Source organism: Bufo gargarizans, chromosome 2, assembly GCF_014858855.1.
Source record: "Bufo gargarizans isolate SCDJY-AF-19 chromosome 2, ASM1485885v1, whole genome shotgun sequence".
Taxonomy (NCBI): Eukaryota; Metazoa; Chordata; class Amphibia; order Anura; family Bufonidae; genus Bufo; species Bufo gargarizans.
Window position 1 is genome coordinate 344,459,876 of NC_058081.1, and position 27,813 is coordinate 344,487,688.

Here is a 27,813-nt window from a genome sequence, read left to right on the forward strand (position 1 = left end):
CTCTGAATGATAGCACCCTCTTCTAGACAGCAAAGTAGAGTGGGAATCTGCCCAGTTCTGCTCGACAGGCGCTGTTTGAGGTGCCCCTGTGGACCTGGAGAAAGTGTTTGCAGAGTTATAGGTGGAATAGTTCTGTTGGCCCAGAGTCCCACTTTGCCCGGTCTGGGTATATGTCTGGGCCCCAGACTTCGCTGCCATCATACAGGAGGATATATATCTCATATCATTTATCTCATATCTATCTATCTCATATCTATTTATCTCAAATCTATCTATTTATCTCAAATCTATCTATCTATCTCATATCTATTTGTCTGTCTATCTATCTCATATCTATCTTTCATCTATCTATCTGTCTTTCATCTATCTATCTATCAATCAATAAAGCTTTATTGGCAGGTCTAAAATTATACATCAGTATTGCTAAAGCATGTGGGAAATAGGATCTTGAGGAATGGGGACACACCCGGGATCAGTATATAGGAGTCCGTGGTGTATCATGATGGGGGGGGGGGGGGGAAGGGGTTCGGACCCACCCCGGGTCAGGGTATAGGAGTCCATGGCATATCACGCTCAGTCCGTGGCAGGCACTGATATATTGTGCTGCTATATCCACATTGTTCTCTTCTTCTGCCAGGATGGGCAGTTTCTCTTCCTCCTCCATGGAGCTGAAGTCTGGGAGTAAATCAGAGAGTCTCCTAAAGTGGATGTCCCTCACTGCTGAGTATTTGTGACAGTATATCAGGAAGTTGGCCTCATCCTACACCGCCTCCAGGTGGCACTGCTTTCTCTAGGCATGTAGCTCTGTCGATGCCGTCTGGATTCGATGGCGAGGCTGTGGGCGCTCAGTCTGTAGCGGCTCTGGATTTTCCGGTCTCTGGGGTTCCCTAGTTTCTCCAGATATGAGGCTAGTTTGTAATCTCTCTGCAGGTTCTGGTACACCGTCAGCTTCTGGGATGCTCTGACCTCCTTACTCCATTCACTGACGTATTCCTTCTGTCTCTTGTTTACTGTGTTCCTGATCCTGGCTTTTGTGAGCAGGTGTGGGGTGATTTTCTGGTGGGGTGAGTTACAGTAAGTTGATTTTGGGGTTTTGCCTTGCCTCGGATCCCTTGGTGTAGCAAGACTTTATGGTGATGGGAACCTTCACTACTACCATGTAGATGGCCCCAGAATGATGGCAACCTCTTCTGGATTGTAAAGTGTAGAGGGAATCTGCCCAGGTACCCTCGACAGGTACTGTTAGAGGTGCTCCAATGGACCTGGAGGAGATGCCTACAGAATTCCAGGTGGAATATTTCTGTTAGGCTGGAATACCATCTTGACCAGTCGGGGTACGTGTGAGGGCCCCAGACTTCACTGCCATACAGGAGGATTGGTGCAATGATGGAGTCAAAGATTTTAAGCCAGACCCTCATGGGTGCCTTGAGGTGGTACAGTCATCTTCTGATGTTGTAGAAGGTCTTGCATGCTTTGTCGTTCAGCTCCTCAATGGCTGATTTGAAGCTCCCAGTCTGCTCAGGCCCAGGTAGGTGTACCTGTTGGTGGCTGTAAGAGGGCAGTTGTGTAGCGTGAAGGTAGGGGGCCTGGCTGACTTAGTTTTCCTTCTCTGGAACACCACAGGAAGGGCCCATGTGGTGCTGAATTTCTCCAGAATGACTAGCTGGTCTTCGAGACCTTTCTCAGTTGGTTATAGTAGAAGAAGGTCATCCGCATACAGGAGAAATTTCACCTCAGACTCATGGAGGATGAGACCTGGTGTTGAGGAGGACTCCAGAGCCGCTGCCAGCTTGTTAATGTAAATTTAAAGAGAGTTGGACTGAGGCTTTAGCCCTGTCTGACTCCTCTGCTTTGCTGGAAGTAATCTGTTCTTTTCCCATTTACCTTCACGCTGCATCGGTTCTCGGTGTAGGAGCTTTTGATGACGTGGTATAGTTTTCCTCCTATTCTGCTCTTCTCCAATAGTTTCACGAGCAATCCAGGGTGCCACACGAAAGCTTTTTTGAAGTCCACGAAACCTGCTTTGTGTCCACACATGGCTCTGGATAAGGCGGTGCAGGGTGTAGATGTGATCTGTGGTGCGGTGGTTTGGCATGAACCCTGTTTGGCTTTTACTGAGTACATTGTGCTGGGTGAGATTGATTGATTGATAGATAGATAGATAGATAGATAGATATGAGATAGATAGATAGATAGATATCTACCTCATATCTATCTATCTCATATCTCTCTCTATCTATCTCATATCTTTCTATCTATCTATCTATCTATCTATATCACATATCTGTCTATCTATCTCATATCTCTCTCTCTCTCTCTCTATCTATATATCTCCTATCTATTTATCTATCTATCTATGTATCTATCCATCTATCTATTTATCTGTCACGTACGTACCCGCGTCCGGGTCTGCCAGGGGCCAGACTACCTCCAAGCTCTCACTCCACGCACACCACACCCTCAGACCGCAGTGAGTGTAGCTCACCCCCAAACACGCACAGACCCAACACCCCAAACATCACCTGCTACCACCGACTTTGAAGTAAGTCAGAAACATTGCACCATACACGTATATACGTTTTGCTCACAAACAATCACACAGTCACACGTTTAGGCTATGGATTCTTTAACATACACGAACAGTAAAAGTAAAATAATTGGGTAAAAACAGTAATAAGAACTTCCCCCGGGAAAAGGGGAAGAAATGGCTACCCGCCATCTCGGCTGTGACTTCCACGCGGTGTAACAAATAAAATATGTACATGCACCATTTTTATAGAACTAAGATTGGTTTCCAGTTTCCGGTCGGCCTAGTCATTGACCTAACCAAATCCCAGTTCTTCCATTGGGGGGCAATTAATAAGGGGAGTGAAGGGCATTGAATAGTGAAATCACTTTGTTTTAAAGTTTTCAAATCTTCCTCCAAAATGAGTCCCCTTCCTCCGGTATCTGGTTTAGGCCTCTTGCACACGACTGTATGTATTTTGTGGTCCGCAAAAAACGGATCCGCTAAAAATACGGATGACATCCGTGTGCATTCTGTATTTTGCAGAAAGGAACCGCTAGCCCCTAATAGAACAGTACTATCCTTGTCCGTAATGCGCACATTAATAGGACGATTTTGCGGAACGGAAATACGAAAACGGAATGCACATGGAGTACCTTCTGTTTTTTGTGCAGACCCATTGAAATGACTGGTTGCGTATACGGTCCGCCAAAAAACCGGAACGGAACGGGAATGAAAATACGGTCATGTGCAAGAGGCCTTAGCAGGGGGGTGCAGATGCTTCCTTGAAGTTAGTACCTGGCAGCCAGAGGTGTTAGATACGACGGGATGATGAGGAGAAATGTCCATTTGCTCATCTTGTAGCTGGCAGAGGCCCAGCCTGCCCGACTCCACCCTGATGCGATAGAATGGAGGCTTCAGAAAAGTCAGCCATTTGGTGAATGACCCTTCTATCCAGCAAAAATCATACCTTATACAACAGAGACACAACACATATAATTCTATAATAGCTACCACTAGTATCCACCCCCACATCATATTTATGGCTCTATCTATCTACTGTATCTATCTATCTATCTCATATCTATCTATATATCTCATATCTATCTATCTATCTACAAACCAGATTCCCAAAAAGTTGGGACACTAAACAAATTGTGAATAAAAACTGAATGCAATGATGTGGAGATGGCAAATGTCAATATTTTATTTGTAATAGAACATAGATGACAGATCAAACGTTTAATCCGAGTAAATCAGATTGATGATAAAGTATCATTTTAAAAGAAAAATACATTGATTCAAATTTTCACGGTGTCAACAAATCCCCAAAAAGTTGGGACAAGTAGCAATAAGAGGCTGGAAAAAGTAAATTTGAGCATAATGAAGAGCTGGAAGACCAATTAACACTAATTAGGTCAATTGGCAACATGATTGGGTATAAAAAGAGCTTCTCAGAGTGGCAGTGTCTATCAGAAGCTAAGATGGGTAGAGGATCACCAATTCCCACAATGTTGCGCAGAAAGATAGTGGAGCAATATCAGAAAGGTGTTACCCAGCGAAAAATTGCAAAGACTTTGCATCTATCATCATCAACTGTGCATAACATCATCCGAAGATTCAGAGAATCTGGAACAATCTCTGTGCGTAAGGGTCAAGGCCGTAAAACCATACTGGATGCCCGTGATCTCCGGGCACTTAAACAACACTGCACCACAAACAGGAATGCTACTGTAAAGGAAATCACAGAATGGGCTCAGGAATACTTCCAGAAACCATTGTCAGTGAACACAATCCACCATGCCATCCGCCGTTGCCAGCTGAAACTCTACAGTGCAAAGAAGAAGCCATTTCTAAGCAAGATCCACAAGCTCAGGCGTTTTCACTGGGCCAGGGATCATTTAAAATGGAGTGTGGCAAAATGGAAGACTGTTCTGTGGTTCGAAGTTCTTTTTGGAAATCTGGGACGCCATGTCATCTGGACCAAAGAGGACAAGGACAACCCAAGTTGTTATCAACACTCAGTTCAGAAGCCTGCATCTCTGATGGTATGGGGTTGCATGAGTGCGTGTGGCATGGGCAGCTTGCATGTCTGGAAAGGCACCATCAATGCAGAAAAATATATTCAGGTTCTAGAACAACATCTGCTCCCATCCACACGTCATCTCTTTCAGAGAAGACCCTGCATTTTTCAACAAGATAATGCCAGACCACATTCTGCATCAATCACAACATCATGGCTGCGTAGGAGAAGGATCCGGGTACTGAAATAGCCAGTCTGCAGTCCAGATCTTTCACCTATAGAGAACATTTGGCGCATCATAAAGAGGAAGGTGCAACAAAGAAGGCCCAAGTCGATTGAACAGTTAGAGGCCTGTATTAGACAAGAATGGGAGAGCATTCCTATTTCTAAACTTGAGAAACTGGTCTCCTCGGTCCCCAGACGTCTGTTGAGTGTTGTAAGAAGAAGGGGAGATGCCACACAGTGGTGAAAATGGCCTTGTCCCAACTTTTTGGGGATTTGTTGACACCATGAAATTCTGATTCAACATATTTTTCCCTTAAAATTGTACATTTTCTCAGTTTAAACTTTTGTTCCGTGATTTATGTTCTATTCTGAATAAAATATTAGAAGTTGGCACCTCCCCATCATTGCATTCAGTTTTTATTCACGATTTGTATAGTGTCCCAACTTTTTTGGAATCCGGTTTGTATATTATATCTATCTATCTATCTATCTATCTATCTATCTATCTATCTATCTCATATCTATCTTTCTATCATCTATCTATCTATGTATCTCCTATCCCATATCTATATATCCCATATCTATCTATCAAACCAGTATCACTATATATATATATATATATATCCATAACAAAAGGTCAGGCAGCACTCCTTAATATGCAGCTGAAGCTGTAGCGGTGCCCGCAGTGATCCCTCGATCCAGGACCAGCAATATAACACAGAAAAAACTGCGGCACTCCTTCTTAAAGAGAGTTATGGAGAGAAATATCGGGAGAGGCGTCTTCTCTTGTATGGAGGCTCGCGCCACTGTTCCGCGTCTGCTACTCCCTCACATGCGCAGTGGGGAGTAGCAGACGCGGAACAGTGGCGCGAGCCTCCATACAAGAGAAGACGCCTCTCCCGATATATATATATATATATATATATTTATTAGGTTAAAGGGAGCACCACTTTTATACAGAACAATTCCAATAAAAAGGCTGTATATGGGAATTGCTATTTAACCAGGACCATAAAATATTCTATAAAATGGCACCGAGCCAGAGCTTTGCTTTCTGTAAAAACAAGGTGTGATATAAATAATTAAAGTGATTTATTTTTTATTTCATTTTCAGTGTCACCCCAGTGGATGCCTTATTGACTTATGCATGCAGATGGGCATAATAATGGTACTGAAGCAAACATTGAATAACTTCATGGAGCTTGGCTATCCGTAAGTCACAGTTCACATATGAAACACACAATGCATAAGACTTTTTACTGCATGTATCATATACTGCAGCAGCTAGACAAAATGCTTTAGTTACTAGGGCATTTTAATCATATATTTTTACATGTTAATGTGCATTGTATATCATGTAAATTTTTGCTCAAATTTCATTAAGCAAAGAAAAATGTTGAATTCTAAATTTAATTGTATAGCTAATATGTATAGCAGTTGCTCTAGGAATATCTTTCATTAGGTGATCCATGAATTAATGTTCAACACAAGCATTATTTCAAAAAATGTTGTAAAAAAAAAAATCATATTTCCATTTCTTTGATTGCGATTTAGGTTAATCCAGAATTGGTGGACACGTAGAAAATTAAGGCAAGAACATGGTGCACATGGGACAGCTAGTTTTTCCCAGTGGGAGAAAGACTATAATTTGCAGCCCATTAATGCGTATGGATTATTTGAAGAATACCTTGAAATGAGTAAGCTCAGTTCCTTTGTCATTGGAGGTTGGAATAGAAAAATGGACAAGGATACTGTCTGAAGAGTGCTCCAAATAGAAATAGAGTGTTGTCTACGTTGTAGGGTCCCCAAGATTGTCTGGTATGGCCTACTTCAATAAAAATATTTTGGGAACCAAACGCTTTGCACTACATAAAAGAGGTCCTCTAATACTCTACAACCAGTCCACTTAAAAAGAAACACACAGATCCAGTTTAACTTGCTTTTCAAAATGTTATATTATCTTCAATCACATATCGTCTTCCACATGACAAAAGGCAACATTACTCTTAACAATTCTCATAGGAGCGATCTGGATAATATCAAGTGCAAAATCCCATTGTAAAGTTCCAAAAGGTGCAATGTCCATATAAAATATACTTATCAACCATAATGTTCAGAGATTATTAACATGGAGGTAGAGGGTCTGTGTGAAGACATAGACCACCATATCAGAAGGCTCACCAGTCACCATCACATAACTAATTAGTATTGACATATTATCTGAACTCTTGACAGCTCATAAACACTCATTATAACTGAATTTTATCAGATAGGAATTGAGCTATATTGTGTTTATGACCTGCCAAGAGTTCAAGTGCTACATACTGTATCCTGCTGGCAGAGCAATTCCTTATTGGGATGGAGGGTACACAGAAACTGAAATCTGTACAGGGAAAACTGTTAAAAAATGTGTCAGACCAATTGAAAAAAATGATTTTTAGCACAAAATAAGTAGAATGCCATAATAAAAAAATGTCCACAAGGGTGTCCATAACCTCTAATTAATTTATTCTTTGTGGTCTGGAGCGTGTAAAGTACAAACATAGAGTAATTAGGTCAGGTCAGTAAAAATGTACATGCACAATTTATGGGCTACTATATGGTGCTACCTTGAGGTGCTATGGTGTGTTCTCCAAAAAAAAGCTATGTTTCTAGGGAAACAATATGTAATAGAGCTTGGCACAATGGTTCATTTTGTGTTTTCTTCTGAAACATGTGAGTAAGGCTACTTTCACATCTGCGCTTTTTCTTTCAGCTATTGAGATCTGTCATAGGATCTCAATAGCGGAGGAAACGCTTCTGTTTTGTCCCCATTCATTGTCAATGGGGACAAAACTAAATGAAACTGAATGCACCAGAATGAATTTTGTTCTGTTTGGCTGCGTCCCCGTCGCGGACAGAATAACGCTGCAAGCAGCGATGTGGTGCGGAGCAAGACGGATCAGTCATGAAACACAATGTAAGTCAATGGTGGCGGATCCGTTTTCTCGGACACAAAAAATCCGTCATGGCTATTTTAGACATAATGCAACGAGATCCGTTCAGTACAGATGCAGACAGTTATAATATTATGACGGAAGCTATTCTGCTGATCCATGACGGATCCAGCAAAAACACTGGAGTGAAAGTAGCCTAAAAATCTCTGCCTCTTTATGAAATTTGGTGTATGCTATTGAATTATATAGGTCCAGGTTCCAGTCCTATACCACAGGCATCCATGATATGACCATACTTATGAGGACTAATTAGAAGGATTATTAGAAAGAGAGCACTGAGGTATAATCTTGATAGCAGGTGGTACATTTCTATTAATATTAGCTTACTTATGTTTGACAGTTCTTCAGTTTGGCTTCACAACTATCTTTGTGGCTGCTTTTCCCCTTGCACCACTCCTTGCCTTACTTAACAACATCATTGAAATCCGTCTTGATGCTTACAAATTTATCAGTCAGTGGAGGAGACCATTAGCTTCACGAGCCAAGGACATAGGTAAGTGAGATTGAATGTTTCATCAATGTGCGGTCTAGTATTATTATGCAAAACAATAATGTGAATTGCTCTTATTCAATACCTACACAGAGAAAATGCCATGTCAGGGGTTTTGCTGCCTTTAATGGGTTGTGTTTGCATTGACTTGTTTAAGTATGTACCTTCCAGATCTCCCACATGGCAGTTCAATCAATGGCTTTGGAATTTATGGCCATCTGCAGCTTGTTTCAACACTATAATTTCTACCACCACTGATAATCATACTTCTTCTATAGTAATGGGGAACATAAAATGGGTTTTCTGGATAGGTCATCAGTATCTAATTGGTGGGGGTCCGACACCTGAGACTCCGCTGACCAACTGTTTGAGAAGGCACTGGCCTCTCAGCTCACCAAGCATAGCACCGTACATGATTGTGCTTGATATCACAGCTCAGCCCCAATCACTTTGGAGTTTAATACACTCTAGCCTATGCCACGTGACTGATGAACATGACGTCATATGTCCTAGGCAAAGCTGCGAGAAGGCCACGGCGCTACTGCGAACAGCTGATCGTCCGGAGTCCCGGGTGGGAGTCCCTTAGAACCCCAAAGATCAAATTCTGGTGACCTATCCATAGGATATCTCGGAAAACTGCTTTAAATAAGATTGGTGTTTTACATGCCAGTCTGGATCTATCCCCCACTGGCATCAGATGCGCCACAATTATTAAAAGTCGACACCTCAATAATTTTGGCGCATCTGTGTAGTTCTGTACGTCAAAATGGGACTCTATGCTGAAAGCGGTTTGGATTTCCACTATAAATTGATGCCATTTTCCTGGCATAGACTATAATAAATGTGCCATGATGGGTATTGCTGCCCCTGCACCACCACCCCAACTTTTTGGGAAAGTGAGGCTCTAAACCACAGAAGAGTTGCAACATTTTGCATAACCATGGTGTGCAACTTTTTGATGGTAGTTTTCTGGTGTACAGGGGATGAGGAATGACGCCCATGTTTTTTTTATATTTGCCTTATTTAGAATTTAGTAGATAAACAGTATGGTGGTATATACTGTAGCTGGCAAAAGTGTCAAAGGAGTAGTCAAACAGTAAGTGTAAAGTAACGCCTAATGGAGAACCATTAATATCATCTCTTTTTGATGAATTCTTCTTCTCTCAGGTATCTGGTATGGGATTCTAGAAGGCATTGGGATTTTATCAGTTATCACCAATGCATTTGTCATCGCTATTACCTCAGACTTCATTCCTCGACTGGTGTACGCGTATAAGTATGGACCATGTGCTGGTCAAGGACAAGCTGGAGAAAAGTATGTTTTCTCATATTTTCCATGATTGTGTATTAATACCTTGAAGAGCAATGCAGTTTACATTCTTACAGTACAATGTAATTCGTGCAGTAAAAGTAATTGACATTGAGATACAATGGCTCTGAGCAGCGGTAGGGACTCTATTTTTTTTTTTAACAAATCTTTATTTAAAGAGGACCTTTCACTACTCTACAAATGAAAAACTAACTATACCTGTGGGCAGAGCGGCGCCCAGGGGTCCCCCTGCACTTACTAGTAAGTCTGGGCGCCGCTCCGTTCGCCCGGTATAGGCTCCGGTGTCTGCGCTCCCTCTGACTGTTTTCTTGTAGGAGGCGTGTCCCTTGCTGCACTGCTGGCCAATCGCAGCGCACAGCTCATAGCCTGGCTATGAGCTGTGCGCTGCGATTGGCCAGCAGTGCAGCAAGGGACACGCCTCCTACAAGAAAACAGTCAGAGGGAGCGCAGACACCGGAGCCTATACCGGGCGAACAGAGCGGCGCCCAGACTTGCTAGTAAGTGCAGGGGGACCCCTGGGCGCTGCTCTGCCCACAGGTATAGTTAGTTTTTCGTTTGTAGAGTAGTGAAAGGTCCTCTTTAAGATCATCATCATTGTGCAAACATAAAGATAAGGTGCATGTCATTTTTAAGAAACAATAACAAAAACAAAAACATACAAATAAAAATAAAGGTACATCCATAGTCTGATACATATCAGCTAAAGACGGTGGAGAGCATTCACCACGACGCAAAATGATGTATAGTGACGAGCACATTTTTGCATATAAATTGCCATATTGCCAATTCACTAACCGGGTCTCTGATAGATGCGAAAATATATAAAAGATCTATTTAGACCACTTTCGACCAGAGTCACAACTTCCAATCAATTGATAGGTAATCACCCATCTTTCACCCATTTCATTACAACATATTAAAGACCTTCAAATGATACATGTCCCAATACTCAATCGTGTAACAGTTTCGTTCCCTAACATTAGGCCTAACCACTAACTTGGGAGCTAATGCATTTTTGACTGTTAGCGTACCATGTCAGCCATGGAGGCCATATCTGTAGGTGTTTATCATGAGACAGGGATTCCCAGCTGGACATCTCTTCTAATAAACGTATCTCTTGAACCTTGTTGATCCAATCCGTGGACTCTGGAGTTTTATCGGAAAGCCAATTAGTTGGTATCAGGAGTTTTGCCGCTGCTACTAGGGATGATAATAGAGAATGCCTAGTGAGAGTAAATTTTCCATTGGGGATATTTAGTAGGACCACAAAGGGGGTTAGTGGGGATGAGGAGGGGACAATTTCCAATATATTCTTGGAAATCATATCCCAGTATGATTTTATTAAGGGGCAAGCCCACCAGATGTGAAACAAAGTACCTATAGATCCCTTGCATCTCCAGCACTGCTCCGGATGCGAGGGGTCTATGGCATGTAATTTTGCTGGCGTATTGTACCATCTAGTTACCAACTTGTAAGCATTTTCTTGAATCCTAATACACTGAGAATATCCGTGAGAATGACAAAGGATCCTATTTACCGTATTATCATCAAATGTGGTGTTAAGATCTTTTTCCCATTGGGAAATGAACCAAGGTTTGCCAGGATCTGCTTCTTCCATTAGTTTATTATATACCCTAGATATGGATCCTTTCTTGTTCGCCTGCTTGAGTAGACACGTGTCATACCAAGTAGGGTCTAGTTTACTAGGGGTGCAAGCCAGATATAAAGTGCACACTTTTAAAAACTGTGAATATTGAGTGGGTGACCATGGGATTCGAGGGAAACTCGCTGTCATGCTCTCAATTGAGGGTATTGACCTTTTTTCTAGGATATCTCCCATTGCCACCTCACCCAACGCCTTCCAGAGTCCCAAATCATCTTGAAATCCCTGAATAACTAAGTACGGAATATAACAAATGGGAGTGAATGGAGATATGCATGAGGGATTCCGTAGGAGAGGTGATATTTTTGACCAGGTGTTTAAAACTCCCTGAAGAGGATTTAGACCCCTCTTACCCATATTACGATTCATTGCCAATTTAGGGTCCCAAAGAGCCGCCACACCCCTAGGGCCCAATATATTTCTAGCTACTTTGCAGCCGAGTTTTGTATTCATAGGATTACAAATTTCAGAATGCAGTCTGAGTTGGATAGCTCTGTAATATGCTGCAACATCTGGAAGGCCAAATCCTCCTCTAAATCTGGGTTTAGTGAGAAGTTTGTATGCCAGTCTGGGTCTAGAACCACTCCATACAAAAGAAGAAAAGAGTCTACGGACTTTTGCTAGAAAGGATTGAGGAAGGGGTATAGGTAGAGTCTGCAGAATGTATAACATCCTAGGCAAGATGTAAGTCTTTAACAGGTTTTTTCTCCCTAACCAGGATAGAAAGGGTATTTTTATATCAGCTAATTGTTGTTTAATGCTATCAAATAATGGCAGATAATTTTGGTGGAATAGCAAGCTAGGGTCTTTAGTTACATTAACTCCTAAATATTTAATATGGGAATTAGTCCACTCAAACGGGAAGTCCTTTTCTAATTTCGTGACAGATGAAAGGGAAATATTCATACCCATCGCCGTACATTTAGAGAGATTTATCCTAAAGTTAGACAGGGAGCCATACACATCCAATTGTTTTAAAAGAGCTGGAAATGCCTGCTCAGGGTTGGTCAAAAAAAGGAGCATGTCATCCGCGAATGCAGCGACAGTGTGTGAGTCCCTGCCTATTGCAATCCCCTGAATTTCAGGATCTTGCCAAGCATAGGATGAACAGTGTGGGCGAGAGCGGGCAGCCCTGGCGCGTCCCGTTTGAGATCTTAAAGGGGGGTGAAAGGATACCATTCACTTGTACTTGTGCGGAGGGGTTAGAGTACAGAGACAGCATCGCCCCCACGAATTGAGGGGGGAGGCCGAACTTATGTAATGTGGATTCCATGTAATCCCAAGATACTCTATCAAATGCCTTTTCGGCATCGGTGCTAAGAAACACAAGTTTCTTCCCTTGTTTTAAAGCAAATTGCTGAGCTTGTAGAACCCTGAAGGTGCTGTCTCTGCACTCCCTGCCCCCCACAAAGCCTGATTGTTCAGGGGATATGATCCCCGGTAGTAAGGGAGAAAGCCTATTGGCCAAGACTTTAGCCCATAGTTTCACGTCTGCATTTAGCAGAGAGATCGGCCTATAGCTAGAAGGAACCTCAACATCTTTGCCTGGCTTAGGCAAAACAACTATGTGTGCCCCTAGAGCTTGGCTAGTTATGGGGGTTCCGCCTAGAAGAGCGTTAAAGAATTTTACTAGCTGTGGGCCTAAAACCGGGAAAAACTTTTTATAATATGCCACCGTAAAGCCGTCAGGACCTGGGCTCTTACCTGATGGGGTTGTATTCAAGACTTTTTTCACTTCCGCTAGAGTAATAGGGGCCAGCAGTGATGTTCTGGAGGAATCGCTAAGGACAGGAAGGTTCAATGTCTTTAGGAAATGTTCAATCTCCCTTTTGCGTTCTATCCTCACTTCTTCTCGTTCTTCCTCTCTAAGTTTATACAAATTATGGTAGTAATCTCTAAAATTTTTTGATATTTCCCGTGTATCAGTCGTAGCAGACCCTGCTTGTGATTTCATGCGCCTAATAAAAGCCTGGTCATCTCGTTTTTTAATGAGTGCAGACATTATTTTCCCGCCTCTATTCCCATGAGCATAATGTTTGTGTTTAACCTTTAGATAGGCCTTAGATGCTTTAATGTTTAGCAGCTCCTGTAATTCTCGTCTCGCAGCTATTAACTCCTCAAGATCCCTGAGGGCGCATGATCGTTTATGTGATGACTCTAAACAAGCTATGCGGGACAGAAGTTCCGACAATTTCCGTGATCTCGTTTTACTGATATAAGAGCCTAGTGCGATAAATTCCCCCCTAATTACCGCCTTATGCGCGTCCCATACTATTGCTGGTGACATATCAGGCGTGGCATTAGTAGTGAAGTACATCTGTAGTTTTTGCGAGATGGAATCTACTTGAGTTTGCGATTCCAGAAGGGTGTGATTCAGCCTCCAGGTCCACTCTCTACCACACAATTCTGGAAGTCCAATGACAAGGGAGACCGGCGCATGGTCAGAGACTGTAATATTGTGGATAGTGGAGGATTTGACCGCTGGTAAGTATTTATCCTGCACAAAGAGGTAATCCAGCCTCTGATATGACTTGTGAGGATTAGAATAGAACGTGTAGTCACGTCTGTCACCATGCGCCGACCTACAAACATCACTAAGGTGTAAAGCTCTAAGGCGCGTTTGGACTGTTCTGATAGCACGGAATGAGACAGCTGATTTCTGGGCTGAGGAGTCAAGCAAAGGGTTTAGGGTAAAATTAAGATCCCCCCCTATTACCAATATCCCAGCAGTAAATGAACCAATCTTGTCCAGTACCTCTGTCAGCCAGTTAACTGGCTTCACATTTGGCGCATAGAGATTGCATATCGTGACAGTGACATGTCCTATCTCCCCTTTTAATAAGAGGAATCTCCCCTCCGGATCCTTCACTTCAGAGCGTAACGTAAAAGGGGTGCCTCGTTTGAAGCCTATACTGACTCCCCTAGCCGCAGAACTACTGGAAGTAGCATGATACCACATATTAAAGGAGCTATGTTCTAAATTAGGAACATGTAGATGGGAGAAGTGGGTCTCTTGGAGCATTATTATATCCGCACCAATTCTCCTGAGAACTTGGAAAACCCTACTACGTTTTCTAGGGCCATTACAACCATGAACATTGAGGGTGGAGAAACATAGAGTTAATGGAGCCATCTTAGTAAATTGACAATCTGCAAGCTAAGGTCGTGTGTCCTACCAGACAGTGTGGATGTACTAAACAAATCATTGAACCTTATAAAACAGTGACTATAACTTAAAGTCGGTAACAAGTATACGTGGAATTTTGGACCGGGGGAAGGAAAAAAGATCACACATGTTGACACCATGTGCATCCCAACCAGCCCAGAACCCCACTACTAAGCCTCAGCTAATTAAAGGGGTTGTCCCACTTCATAAAATAGGTTTTATCTAATCTATTTACCCCCACACAACATATCTTCCTATCCATGTTATTATCCAAAAGCTACCTTTCATTCAAAAAATCATGTAAAGCGATTCCTTTGTTGTTTTCTGTATCCCATGGATACGGCCTCTTTCGTCCGGCCGCATCGCTGTGCCGCGCCTGCGCACAACGGCTGAACAAGTACTCGGGCCGCCTCTCCATTCCTACAAGTACGCGCACGCCCGCGCATGCGCAAATACAGCAGGCGGGTGCCGGAATCAAATAGCCGGCACCCGACCTCTATGACAGGGAGCGGGACCTTAGGGGTTAACTGCCGCTGATCGCAGCCCCCTATCATAGAGGTCGGGTGCCGGCTATTTCACTCCGGCACCCACCTCCTGCATTTGTATTAACATTGGTGGCGCAGTGCGCCCCCCCCCCCCAGTATAATATACATTCAGTGCGGCCACCCCCCCCCCCCCAGTATAATATACATTCAGTGCGGCCACCCCCCCCCCCCCAGTATAATATACATTCAGTGCGGCCACCCCCCCCCCCCAGTATAATATACATTCAGTGCGGCCACCCCCCCCAGTATAATATACATTCAGTGCGGCCACCCCCCCCCCAGTATAATATACATTCAGTGCGGACCCCCCCAGTATAATATACATTGGTGGCGCAGTGGGAAGTGCCAATGAGGGTTAAAAAAATAAATAAAAAATTAACTCACCTCCTCCAATTGTTCGCGCAGCTGCCGGTCTCCTGTTCTATCTTTAGGACCTGTGAAAGGACCTTTGGTGACGTCACTGAGCTAATCACATGGTCCATTACCATGGTGATGGATCATATGATGTACCATGTGATGACCACAGTGATGTCACCAAAGGTCCTTTCACAGGTCCTAAAGATAGAACAGGAGACCGGCAGCTGCGCGAACAATTGGAGGAGGTGAGTTAATTTTTTATTTATTTTTTTAACCCTCATTGGCACTTCCCACTGCGCCACCAATGTATATTATACTGGGGGGGTCCGCACTGAATGTATATTATACTGGGGGGGGGGTGGCCGCACTGAATGTATATTATACTGGGGGGGGTGGCCGCACTGAATGTATATTATACTGGGGGGGGGGGTGGCCGCACTGAATGTATATTATACTGGGGGGGGGGTGGCCGCACTGAATGTATATTATACTGGGGGGGGGGTGGCCGCACTGAATGTATATTATACTGGGGGGGGGGCGGCCGCACTGAATGTATATTATACTGGGGGGGGGGGGCGCACTAAATGTATATTATACTGGGGGGGGGGGGCCGCACTCAATGTTTATTATACTGGGGGGGGGCGGGACCTCACATACGGCTCCATGTGGATGACCTCATACACATGAACGAGCACGCAGGGTGAGTCATGAGGAGGCGTGGCCTTCACTCAACTGCCTGAGAACCAGGAAGTTATCAGGACATCTACTGCTGATAAGATTAAAAAAGCAAAGTGGGACAACCCCTTTAAATCAGTGTTTAGAGATAAACTATCCCAACCAGTAGTTTTGCTGAGAGAGGAGAAATACATTGCAAACAGTAAGATAAAGCATAATTATAGGTAACCCAGTCATACAACATGATGCGGGTGTAACACCTAATGAGAAGGTAACAAATGTACGGCATACATATTAGGACATCGTCAGACATCATCCACAACTCCATCCTCCGTCAGGCAAAACTCCATCAGCCCTGAGACATCAGACAAAACTCCGTCCTCCGTCAGGCAAAACTCCATCAGACAAAACTCCGTCCTCCGTCAGACAAAACTCCATCAGCCCTCAGACATCAGACAAAACTCCGTCCTCCGTCAGACAAAACTCCATCAGACCTCAGACATCAGACAAAACTCTGTCCTCCATCAGGCAAAACTCCATCAGGCAAAACTCCATCAGACCTCAGACATCAGACAAAACTCTGTCCTCCGTCACCCAAAACTCCATCAGACATCAGACAAAACTCCGTCCTCCGTCAGACAAAACTCCATCAGCCCTCAGACATCAGACAAAACTCCGTCCTCCGTCACCCAAAACTCCATCAGACCTCAGACATCAGACAAAACTCCGTCCTCCATCAGGCAAAACTCCATCAGACCTCAGACATCAGACAAAACTCTGTCCTCCGTCACCCAAAACTCCATCAGACCTCAGACATCAGACAAAACTCCGTCCTCCGTCACCCAAAACTCCATCAGACCTCAGACATCAGACAAAACTCCGTCCTCCGTCACCCAAAACTCCATCAGACCTCAGACATCAGACAAAACTCCGTCCTCCGTCAGGCAAAACTCCATCAGACATCAGACAAAACTCCGTCCTCCGTCAGGTAAAACTCCATCAGACCTCAGACATCAGACAAAACTCCGTCCTCCATCAGGCATCAGCCAAAACTCCGTCCTCCCTAACTCAAAATACGCCCTACTACACACACTCTTCACCTGACGGAGCTGCTAGCTGCTGGAGAGGCAAAGGACCTGTGATGACGTCATGACCATGTGACGAGTCACGTGTGTGGGAGGGGTCAGATGTGCACAGCAGCTGGTAGAGTGTACAGAACAGTAGCCATCAAATAGAGCTCTGTACTAGAGATGTGTGTGTAACCTGCATGTAGCAGAGCTGTGTACTGTGTTACAGAGATGTATGTGTAACCTGCAGGTAGCAGAGCTGTGTACTGTGTAGCAGATCTGTATGTGTAACCTGCAGGTAGCAGAGCTGTGTACTGTGTAGCAGATCTGTATGTGTAACCTGCATGTAGCAGAGCTGTGTACTGTGTAGCAGAGCTGTATGTGTAACCTGCATGTAGCAGAGCTGTGTACTGTGTATCAGTGCTGTATGTGTAACCTGCATGTAGCAGTGCTGTGTACTGTGTAGCAGAGCTGTATGTGTAACCTGCATGTAGCAGTGCTGTGTACTGTGTAGCAGAGCTGTATGTGTAACCTGCATGTAGCAGAGCTGTGTACTGTGTTACAGAGATGTATGTGTAACCTGCAGGTAGCAGAGCTGTGTACTGTGTAGCAGATCTGTATGTGTAACCTGCATGTAGCAGAGCTGTGTACTGTGTAGCAGAGCTGTATGTGTAACCTGCATGTAGCACAGCTGTGTACTGTGTAGCAGTGCTGTATGTGTAACCTGCATGTAGCAGAGCTGTGTACTGTGTAGCAGAGCTGTATGTGTAACCTGCATGTAGCAGAGCTATGTACTGTGTAGCAGAGCTGTATGTGTAACCTGCATGTAGCAGTGCTGTATACTGTGTAGCAGAGCTGTATTTGTAACCTGAATGTAGCAGAGCTGTGTACTGTGTAGCAGAGCTGTATGTGTAATCTGCATGTATCAGAGCTGTGTGCTGTGTAGCGGAGCTGTATGTGTAACCTGCATGTAGCAGGCTGTGTACTATGTTACAGGGATGTATGTGCAACCTGCATGTAGCAGTGCTGTGTACTGTGTTACAGAGATGTGTGTGTAACCGCATGTAGCAGAGCTTTTTACTGTGTAACAGAGATGTGTGTGTAACCTGGGAACTATAAAAAAGTGTAAAATAAAACATAAATATTCAGATCACCCCCCTTTTCCCAAAATGAAAATAAAAGAACTAAAAAAATACACATCATGGGTGTCGCAATGTGTAAAAACACCCATTGTATAAAAATATATTCCCCATACGGCAAACGGCAAAACAGAAGAAAAAAAAGAGTCCAAATGTCCGATTCGCCGTTTTTGGTCGCTTCATTTGCTACAAAAATGTAAATAAAAAGTGATCAAAAAGTCTTAAACACCCCAGAATGGTATCAGTGAAAAGTTCAGATTGCCCCGCAAAAAATGAGCCCCCACCCAGCTCCGTACACATAATTACAAAAAAGTTATAGAGCTCAAAATATGACGACAAAAAAAAAAAATCTGATTCTGTAAATCTCCTGTCACTCCGAGTTACTCAGAATTGGTAGCCCTAATTAATAAATACATGCAACATAAATGCATATATGCCGCTTCACACAGATCACACATGTTAGGCCTCTTGGACATGAACGTTGTTGGTCCATTCCGTGCATTGGGGACAGCAATTTGCAGTCCCAATGCACGGACAACGTGCGTGCAGCGGCCGGGACAGATCCAGACCCATTCAACTTGAATAGGTCCGTGAATATGTTCTACTTTTTTGCTGTGCGGAGGCATGGCCAGAAACACCACGGAAGCACTCTGTAGTGCTTCTGTGGGGATCCGATCCGTGTTTCTGTTCCGTTCAAGTGAATGGGTCGACATCACGGATGCGGGATGCACACGGCTGGTGCCCTGTGTATTGCGGAACCGCCGTATGTGGTCCACAATACAACCACAGGCACACAGCGACCATGTGCAAGAGGCCTTACAAAGATGGGATTTAAGGTGCACATCCTCTTATGCTTCCCATATTCCACAGATTTAGATCACACAGCTACTTACAGTTGTGCTGATAAGTTTACATACCCTTGCAGAATTTATGATTTCTTAAAGGGGTATTCTCATCTTCCCTTTTTCATACTTACCTTCCTTGAGCGTGATGTTCACTTCCTGTATTCTTCTCCCGGCCGGGCCGCGCTTGCGCAGAAGACTGAAGATTCTCTCCCGGCCGGGCCGCGCAATGTCCTGAACGCGCACAGCGCCGCGCATGTGCCATGGTGACTTATTCCTGGCCTGTATAGTACAGAGTCGGCGTGCACATTCGCGGCTCTGTACTATACTGGCCAGGAAGAAGTCATCATGGCGCATGCGCAGCGGCATGCGCGTTCAGGACATTGCGCGGCCCAGCCGGGAGAGAATTTTCCGTCTTCTGCGCAAGCGTGGCCCGGCTGGATTCGACAGGAGAGGTGGCCGTGACCAGGGGAGACCAAAGACAACATCAGGTAAGAGGGGACTTATTTTCTAAAAAAGGATGGGAATTGGGTAATAAAATGTATTTAGAAAAATTATCACTGTCAAATCATTAACAGATTTAACCGTGATCATTAAGATGAGAATACCCCTTTAACCATTGTTCAGAGAATATGATTGATACCACGGACACTTCTCTCTCGCTCGTGGTTAGTGGTCGGCTGACGCCATTTATGTCAAACAACGGTGTTTACTCTTTATAAATCATAATCACAACACAAACTCCCCAAATGACCCTGATCAGAAGCTTACACACCCCAGTTCTTAATACCATGTATTGCCCCCTTTAACATCAATGACAGCTTGAAGTCTTTTGTGGTAGTTGTGGATGAGGCTCTTTATTTTCTCAGATGGTAAAACTGCCCATTCTTCCTGTTGAAAAAAAAAAGCAATTCCACCACAGTTTTACGTGATTTTTATTTACGACATTCGATGTGCGATAAAACTGACTGGTACTTTTATTCTACAGGTCAGATCGAATCCGGCAATACCTTATATGTATAGTTTTTCTTGCGTTTTAATAGTGATAAAACAAAAAAAATATCAGATTTTTTTTGTCGCCATATTTTGAGCCCCATAACTTTTTTGTAATTATGTGTACAGACCTGGATGGGGGCTCATTTTTTGCGGGGCAATCTAAACTTTTTACTGATACCATTATGGGGTGTTTAAGACTTTTTGATCACTTTTTATTTACATTTTTGTAGCAAATGAAGTGACCAAAAACTGCGAATCGGACATTTGGACTCTTTTTTTTTTCTATTTTGCTGTTTGCCGTATGGGGAATATATTTTTATACAATGGGCGTTTTTACACATTGCGAAACCCATGATGTGTCTTTTATTTTAATTTTGGGAAAAGGGGGGTGATCTGAATATTTATGTTTTTTTTTACACTTTTTTATAGTTCCCAGGTTACACACACATCTCTGTAACACAGTACACAGCTCTGCTACCTGCAGGTTGCACATACATCCCTGTAACACAGTACACAGCCTGCTACATGCAGGTTACACATACATCTCTGTAACACAGTACACAGCTCTGCTACATGCAGGTTACACATACATCTCTGTAACACAGTACACAGCTCTGCTACATGCAGGTTACACATACAGCTCTGCTACACAGTACACAGCACTTCTACATGCAGGTTACACACACATCTCTGTAACACAGTACACAGCTCTGCTACATGCTGTTACACACACTGCTCTATATACACAGTACACAGCTCTGCTACATGCAGGCTACACACACATCTCTGTAACACAGTACACATCTCTGCTACACAGTACACAACACTGCTACCTGCAGGTTGCACATACATCCCTGTAACACAGTACACAGCTCTGCTACATGCAGGTTACACATACAGATCTGCTACACAGTACACAGCTCTGCTACCTGCAGGTTGCACATACATCTCTGTAACACAGTACACAGCTCTGCTACATGCAGGTTACACATACAGCTCTGCTACACAGTACACAGCACTGCTACATGCAGGTTACACATACAGCTCTGCTACACAGTTCACAGCTCTGCTACATGCAGGTTACACATACAGCTCTGCTACACAGTACACAGCTCTGCTACATGCAGGTTACACATACAGATCTGCTACACAGTACACAGCTCTGCTACCTGCAGGTTACACGTACATCTCTGTAACACAGTACACAGCTCTGCTACATGCAGGTTACACATACATCTCTGTAACACAGTACACAGCTCTGCTACATGCAGGTTACACACACATCTCTAGTACAGAGCTCTATTTGATGGCTACTGTTCTGTACACTCTACCAGCTGCTGTGCACATCTGACCCCTCCCACACACGTGACTCGTCACATGGTCATGACGTCATCACAGGTCCTTTGCCTCTCCAGCAGCTAGCAGCTCCGTCAGGTGAAGAGTGTGTGTAGTAGGGCGTATTTTGAGTTAGGGAGGACGGAGTTTTGGCTGATGTCTGAGGTCTGACGGAGTTTTAGCTGATGTCTGAGGTCTGATGGAGTTTTGCCTGACGGAGGACGGAGTTTTGTCTGATGTCTGAGGTCTGATGGAGTTTTGCCTGACGGAGGACGGAGTTTTGTCTGATGTCTGAGGTCTGATGGAGTTTTGCCTGACGGAGGACGGAGTTTTGTCTGATGTCTGAGGTCTGATGGAGTTTTGGGTGACGGAGGACAGAGTTTTGTCTGATGTCTGAGGTCTGATGGAGTTTTGGGTGACGGAGGACGGAGTTTTGTCTGATGTCTGAGGTCTGATGGAGTTTTGCCTGATGGAGGACGGAGTTTTGTCTGATGTCTGAGGTCTGATGGAGTTTTGGGTGACGGAGGACAGAGTTTTGTCTGATGTCTGAGGTCTGATGGAGTTTTGGGTGACGGAGGACAGAGTTTTGTCTGATGTCTGAGGGCTGATGGAGTTTTGTCTGACGGAGGACGGAGTTTTGTCTGATGTCTGATGGAGTTTTGCCTGACGGAGGACAGAGTTTTGTCTGATGTCTCAGGGCTGATGGAGTTTTGCCTGACGGAGGATGGAGTTGTGGATGATGTCTGACGATGTCCTAATATGTATGCCGTAGTAAAGTGATCTGTACAGACCAAGAAGTGATTAGTGGCCAGTGCGAAAACTGCAAGATTTTCATTTTTTTCTCTAAATATAGACATAAGAATAATGACATGGAAAATTATAAATAAAATTACAAAAAATTCTTTAAAAATATGTTAAACATAAAAACTTGATTTAAACAATAGGTCATTTCGGAATCTACTCTGCTCCCTGACTCAGCTTTTCTGCCATACTTCTAGAGACTGCCCACTTCCAGGAAGTGACATCATTCAGGATTCTTCTTATTTCAGTATGTAAAAGTGATTGCCACGTTTGGCCAGTAGGTGGCAGCAGAGCAACAGTAATTACATTAGTATGCAAAAAGCAGGGGGGAAATTGCTATCATTCAACTTATACCCCTTACAATCATGTGACAGTGATTATCTTTTCTCTTTTTTTCTTTTTTTTTTGCTAAGGTGTATGGTTGGCTATGTAAATGCCAGCCTTTCTGTCTTCCAAGTCAGTGATTTTGAAAATCGATCAGATTCGGAATTTCATGTAAGAAGATTTAATGGCGCTCCTGTAAAATACTGCCGGTAAGACAAACATTCCCACATGAATACTAAACCATTTATGGAAAGCTTAACAACCAGTCACAGCACAGCTTTTATCTTTCAAGAGCCAAATACCAAATAAAAGCTGTGCTATGATTTGGTTGCATTGGGTAACAAAGACAGTTTTTCTTTTAGACGTTTATCATAAATCTCCCCCAAATGTATTATTTTTTGTTTCCTTGTTTTTGTATATGTCTTATATAGTAAATCATTTTCTGTATTCTGAAGGTACCGGGACTACAGAGATTCACCTCATGCTTCTGAGCCCTATGCTTACAATCTACAGTTTTGGCATGTTCTTGCTGCACGCTTAGCTTTTATAATTGTATTCGAGGTAAGATGTTATAACCCATGATTGCTTAAAGGGCTACTAAACCCTGAACAAAAAATAAAATAAAGCATAAACTCTTTGGAAAGTTTGTCTATAGTCCTTTCTTCATGGGACATCTGCCAGCAGCTGCAGAAAGCAGTTAAACAGAGATCCTGCAGTCAGTGACGGGTCTCATTGCTCCCTCTTCGGCTGGCAGAGCTCACAAGCAGACAGGAAGTTTGGCTCGGGGGCGGGGTAACGCTGCGTTCACTTTAACAGACTGTCAGACACTGTGAGAGAGTATGGTAGCTGCAAAACTTCATCAGCTTCTCACAAAACCTCCAACTTACTCCACTGTAGCCAATTTCATTTGAACCCATGTATTGAGATTTCAGCAGTGCAGAGCAGTGGTAAGGACCTTTGTGATGTCACCATGTGCGCGGAGCTCCTGTACTGTGTGTTTGTGACAAGTTGCTTGAATCCCTCAATAAGTTCTCAAATACTAAGAGTTGTCGTTCTTTCCTTCTCACTCCCTGTAATATCCTCTGATAGCCCATAATAATATCCCAGAAATGCTGGGAGTTGTAGTTTTCTTTTATATCCTTCTCAATGGAATGACCACTGATGCTCCATAATAATATTCTGGACACGCTGGGAGTTGTAGTTCTCTCTGGATTATATTTGTATATATTTCAGTGAGGAGGGGTAGTTATCTTGGTCGAGTGTATATTACAGCTCCACATGGTGGTAACCCAGCTTTCCCAGGACCCTGAAAGGCAAACCTGCCTGGTTGTGGCATTATTTAGGAATGGGGAGTGGGATTTATCTTGGTAGATTTAGTATTATGTAGTGTATTACAGCTCCATATGGTGGTAACCTAGCTTTCCTAGGACCCTATAAGGCAAATCTGCCTCGCTATGGCATAATTTAGGAATGGGGAGTGGGATTTGTCTTGGTAGATTTAGTATTATTTAGTGTATTACAGCTCCATATGGTGGTAACCTAGCTTTCCTAGGATCCTGAAAGGCAAATCTGCCTCGCTATGGCATAATTTAGGAATGGGGAGTGGGATTTGTCTTGGTAGATTTAGTATTATGTAGTCTATTACAGCTCCTTGTGGTTATAACAATTCTATTTTGTACTAATACTAAGGCCTCTTGCACACAAACGTGTGCCCGTGGCCATATTGCATAGGGTGTGTCCGCAATACACGGGCACCGGCATGTGTGCACTTGAATGGGTCTGCAATCACGGAGATGCAGAACGGAAGCACGGATCAGAACCCCATGGAAGCACTGCGTAGTGCTTCCGTGGTATTCTGTCCGTGCTTCCGCACCGCAAAAAAATAGAACTTGTTCAATTTTTTGCGGTGTGGACGGATCTCGGACCCATTCAAGTTGAATGCGTCTCAATTCGTCCCGGCCGCCACGCTGACGTTGCCCGTGCATTGGGGACCGCAAATTTCGGTCCCCAATACACGGAACTGATGCACAACGTTCATGTGCAAAAGACCTAACTAGGAGATTCTTTCCAGCAATAGCCACATCCCCTGTAGAGACATAGATTTTCCACATTAAACCCCTCCTGAACTGCTTTTCGATTGTATTTTTCATTGTCTGCAGTTGTGGTATCTGACGAAACAAGAGCAGATCACGAAGACACATAAGACATTTTGTTGTTTTTTTGTGCTTAGATTCTGGCTTTTGTTCCCCTTTCATTATTTCTACCTGCTGTTGCCATTATTGTTGGAACTTGTCACACTCGTTTTTGCATCAATTTATATTTGTAAACTAGGGAGACAAAACAAAGTGACACAAATCTACCATTACTGTAAGTATGACCAAAAAGTAATATGATCCTGCCCCCTACTGGTCCCGTTTTACAAAAGTATTTCTAATGCAAATAAATAAATATGTTTATATATAATATTTCTAATATTATAAACTGACAACCCCAAATATATTTTCATGTGCAAACATTGCATTTAAGCATACAGATTTAGAGCAGTAACAGTGATCCGAAAGACTTACAGGGGCATTCCCATCTTAGGCATTTATGGTATATTCAAAAGTCCCACCTCACTTTTTCCATTGAACACCAGCACCTGTTTTACCCCTGTCAATGGATAGGTGGTCATGCTTCTACACCTTTCTACATGCATCTACATTTTTCTCTCTATTACAGAAAGATCAGCACAAGTTGGATTTTTTTCCTTAACTCTAGTAGACTGCAGTGAAAAGAGCCACTCACAACGTGACCACCTCTTCTGGTCTCCACTGTAAATCAGTGTCCTGGGGTTGCAGGATCTCCATTCTCCTAGTAGGCGAGGGTCCTATATATGGGACCCAAACGGCATTCATGGCATGTCCTGCGGCTTTGCCATAAATGCCTATGAGTGTATAATGGGAATACTCCATTAAAGCTTTTACTCCACTATTCTAGAATCTGTTACCGATAAAATACGTAGCCACGTGCTGCTTTGCATCTTAAATCTTCTACATCTTCTGATGCTTCATTTTCATTGACTTCTTTATTTACTGACCACTGTGTCTATACATAAATAAATAGTTTGTAGTCACTGCACATATGACTACCTGTAAATGGGTTTTCAGAGGTACAATATTGATGGCCTATGCTCAGGATAGCTCATCAAAATCTGATCAGCTCCCAGCACTCCAAACAGCTGTATGAAGAGGCTGCAGTGCTCCGTTGAGCACTGTGACCTCCTCACAATGTACCAAGTATTACACAGTATTGTATATTGTATAGCGGCTATGCTTGGTATTGCAGCTCAGGCCCATTCACTTGAATGGGACTGAGCTGCGCATAGGCCATGTGACCTATAAATGTGATGTCACTGGCCTCTTCAGACAGCTGATTGGTACTAAGAGCTGGACGCCCACCAATCAAATATTGATGACCTATCCTGAGGATATGTTATCAATATTTTACAAAAAACAACAACTTTAAGGCGTTATTCTGTCCGCGATGGGGACACAACCAAACAGAACGGAATCCATTCTGGTGCATTCTGTTTAGTTCAGTTCAGTTTTGTCCCCATTGACTGAATGGGGACAAAACGGAAGTGTTCTCCCCTTCTATTGAGGGAAAGCGGAAAGGGAAAGCACAAGTGTGAAAGTAGGCTTACTCAGGCAGGAAGTAGCAGACAGTTCCTAATATGGACACAAGCCATTGTTTTTGGCTCTGCTGCAAAACTTTGAAATAACACATTTCCTCTTAGGCTTTTTGCCACTTCTGTTTCTCTAAATTTCCCTGACAGATTTAGAAGATAGACAAGACAATGTTTTACTATGTATTCGACACTATATAAATTACATTACAAATTTTGCCTCTTGCAGCATCTTGTTTTTTGCATAAAGAATTTGATTTCCTACCTGATACCAGACCTTCCAAAAGACCTGCGAGATCGAATGCGGAGGGAAAAATATCTTATACAAGAAATGATGTATGAAGCTGAACTTGAAAGAGTGCAGAAAGAAAAGAAAGAAAGGAAAAGAAATGGAAAATGTCAACATAATGAATGGCCCTAATTTTGAATAAAGTAAGAAAATGTTTATGAATGGATTGTTCTTGATAACCACTATACACCAGAGGGATAGTGAATATGCCAAACATTCCAGTTTATTTAATTCGATTTTGCGTTTAGGTTATAGTAAAGTGGTTGTCTGGTTTAGAAACACATTTTTAAATTCCATGTTAGGGCATTCTGAGTAAATAGCGGAAAACCATTATGTCTGTGTATTATATGGCAATCCATTGATTTCAGTGGGCTCCATGTAATGCTTTACACCCCTCTGTGGTGGTACTGCAGATTGCAGTTGAGGTTGGGGCAAAGGGATACCCCCTTCACTGGCATTTCTGAGGGGTCTGTCTAATAAAACAACATTGTCCGAAGACCATTAAATTACCAGACACGTCACCATTTTAGAATAACACATATCACTTCACTAGAGCACTCTGACCATCTATTGCAGGGGTGGCCAACACGTGGCTCTTGAGCCACATGCGGCTCTTTGCTTCTTTAAGTGCGGCTCTAGCTGTGGAGCCAGGAAGCAGTCACTCTCTACCCCATGCTCAGGTCTCTTTTCCTGATTGGGCACTGTTAGTACTTTGCAGCTGCAGCTCACTCTCCACTACGTCCTGATGCACACAGTGTGAGAACGTAGTACGTGGAGACACGCACTATGACCTGACGTTGTGCTCATCAGGTCACAGTGGAGAGACCTACAGAGTAGCAGGTGCCCGAGCAGGAGCCCAGTGTCTGATCAGGAGAGGGAAGAGATTTTTTTTAAATTATAGAACTGAGCATGGGGGTTTGATCTAAGCATGGGAGGTTCTGATCTGAGCATGAGGATGGGGTCCTGATCTGGGCAATGGGGGTCTGATTATGGGGGGGTGGTCCTGATCTGAGTAATGGGGGTCTGATCTGAGCATGGGGGTCTGATCTGAGCATGGGGGCCGAGATCTGAGCATGGGGGTCGAGATCTGAGCATGGGGTGAAGATCTGAGCATGGGGTTTCAGATTTGAGTATGTGGGGCAGATATGAGCATGGGTTGGTCAGGTCTGAGCATGGAGATCAGATCTGAGAAGGGGGAGATCTCAGCAAGGGGGTCAGATCTGAGCATAGGGGGGAAGATCTAAGCATGGGGGTCTTGTTTGAGCATGGGTTGGTCAGGTCTGAGCATGGGGGGTCAGATCTGAGAAGGGGGGAGATCTGAGCATTGGGGGGGAGGGATCTGAGCACTGAGGGTCTAACATTTGGAGTCTGATTTGT

At 43.5% G+C, this 27,813-nt stretch overlaps 1 protein-coding gene across 1 annotated transcript in view; it reads left to right on the forward strand.

Annotated features, from left to right (window-relative positions):
• Nucleotides 1-26,568, forward strand: part of ANO4 (anoctamin 4) — a 426,239-nt gene extending 399,671 nt beyond the window's left edge. Inside the window, exons 22-28 of the mRNA XM_044277391.1 lie at nucleotides 5,869-5,966; nucleotides 6,309-6,451; nucleotides 8,091-8,243; nucleotides 9,408-9,555; nucleotides 22,570-22,689; nucleotides 22,936-23,041; nucleotides 26,377-26,568. Coding sequence (XP_044133326.1) covers nucleotides 5,869-5,966; nucleotides 6,309-6,451; nucleotides 8,091-8,243; nucleotides 9,408-9,555; nucleotides 22,570-22,689; nucleotides 22,936-23,041; nucleotides 26,377-26,568 — 960 coding nt within the window. The remainder of the gene's footprint in view (nucleotides 1-5,868; nucleotides 5,967-6,308; nucleotides 6,452-8,090; nucleotides 8,244-9,407; nucleotides 9,556-22,569; nucleotides 22,690-22,935; nucleotides 23,042-26,376) is intronic.
• Nucleotides 26,569-27,813: the final 1,245 nt, after the last annotated feature.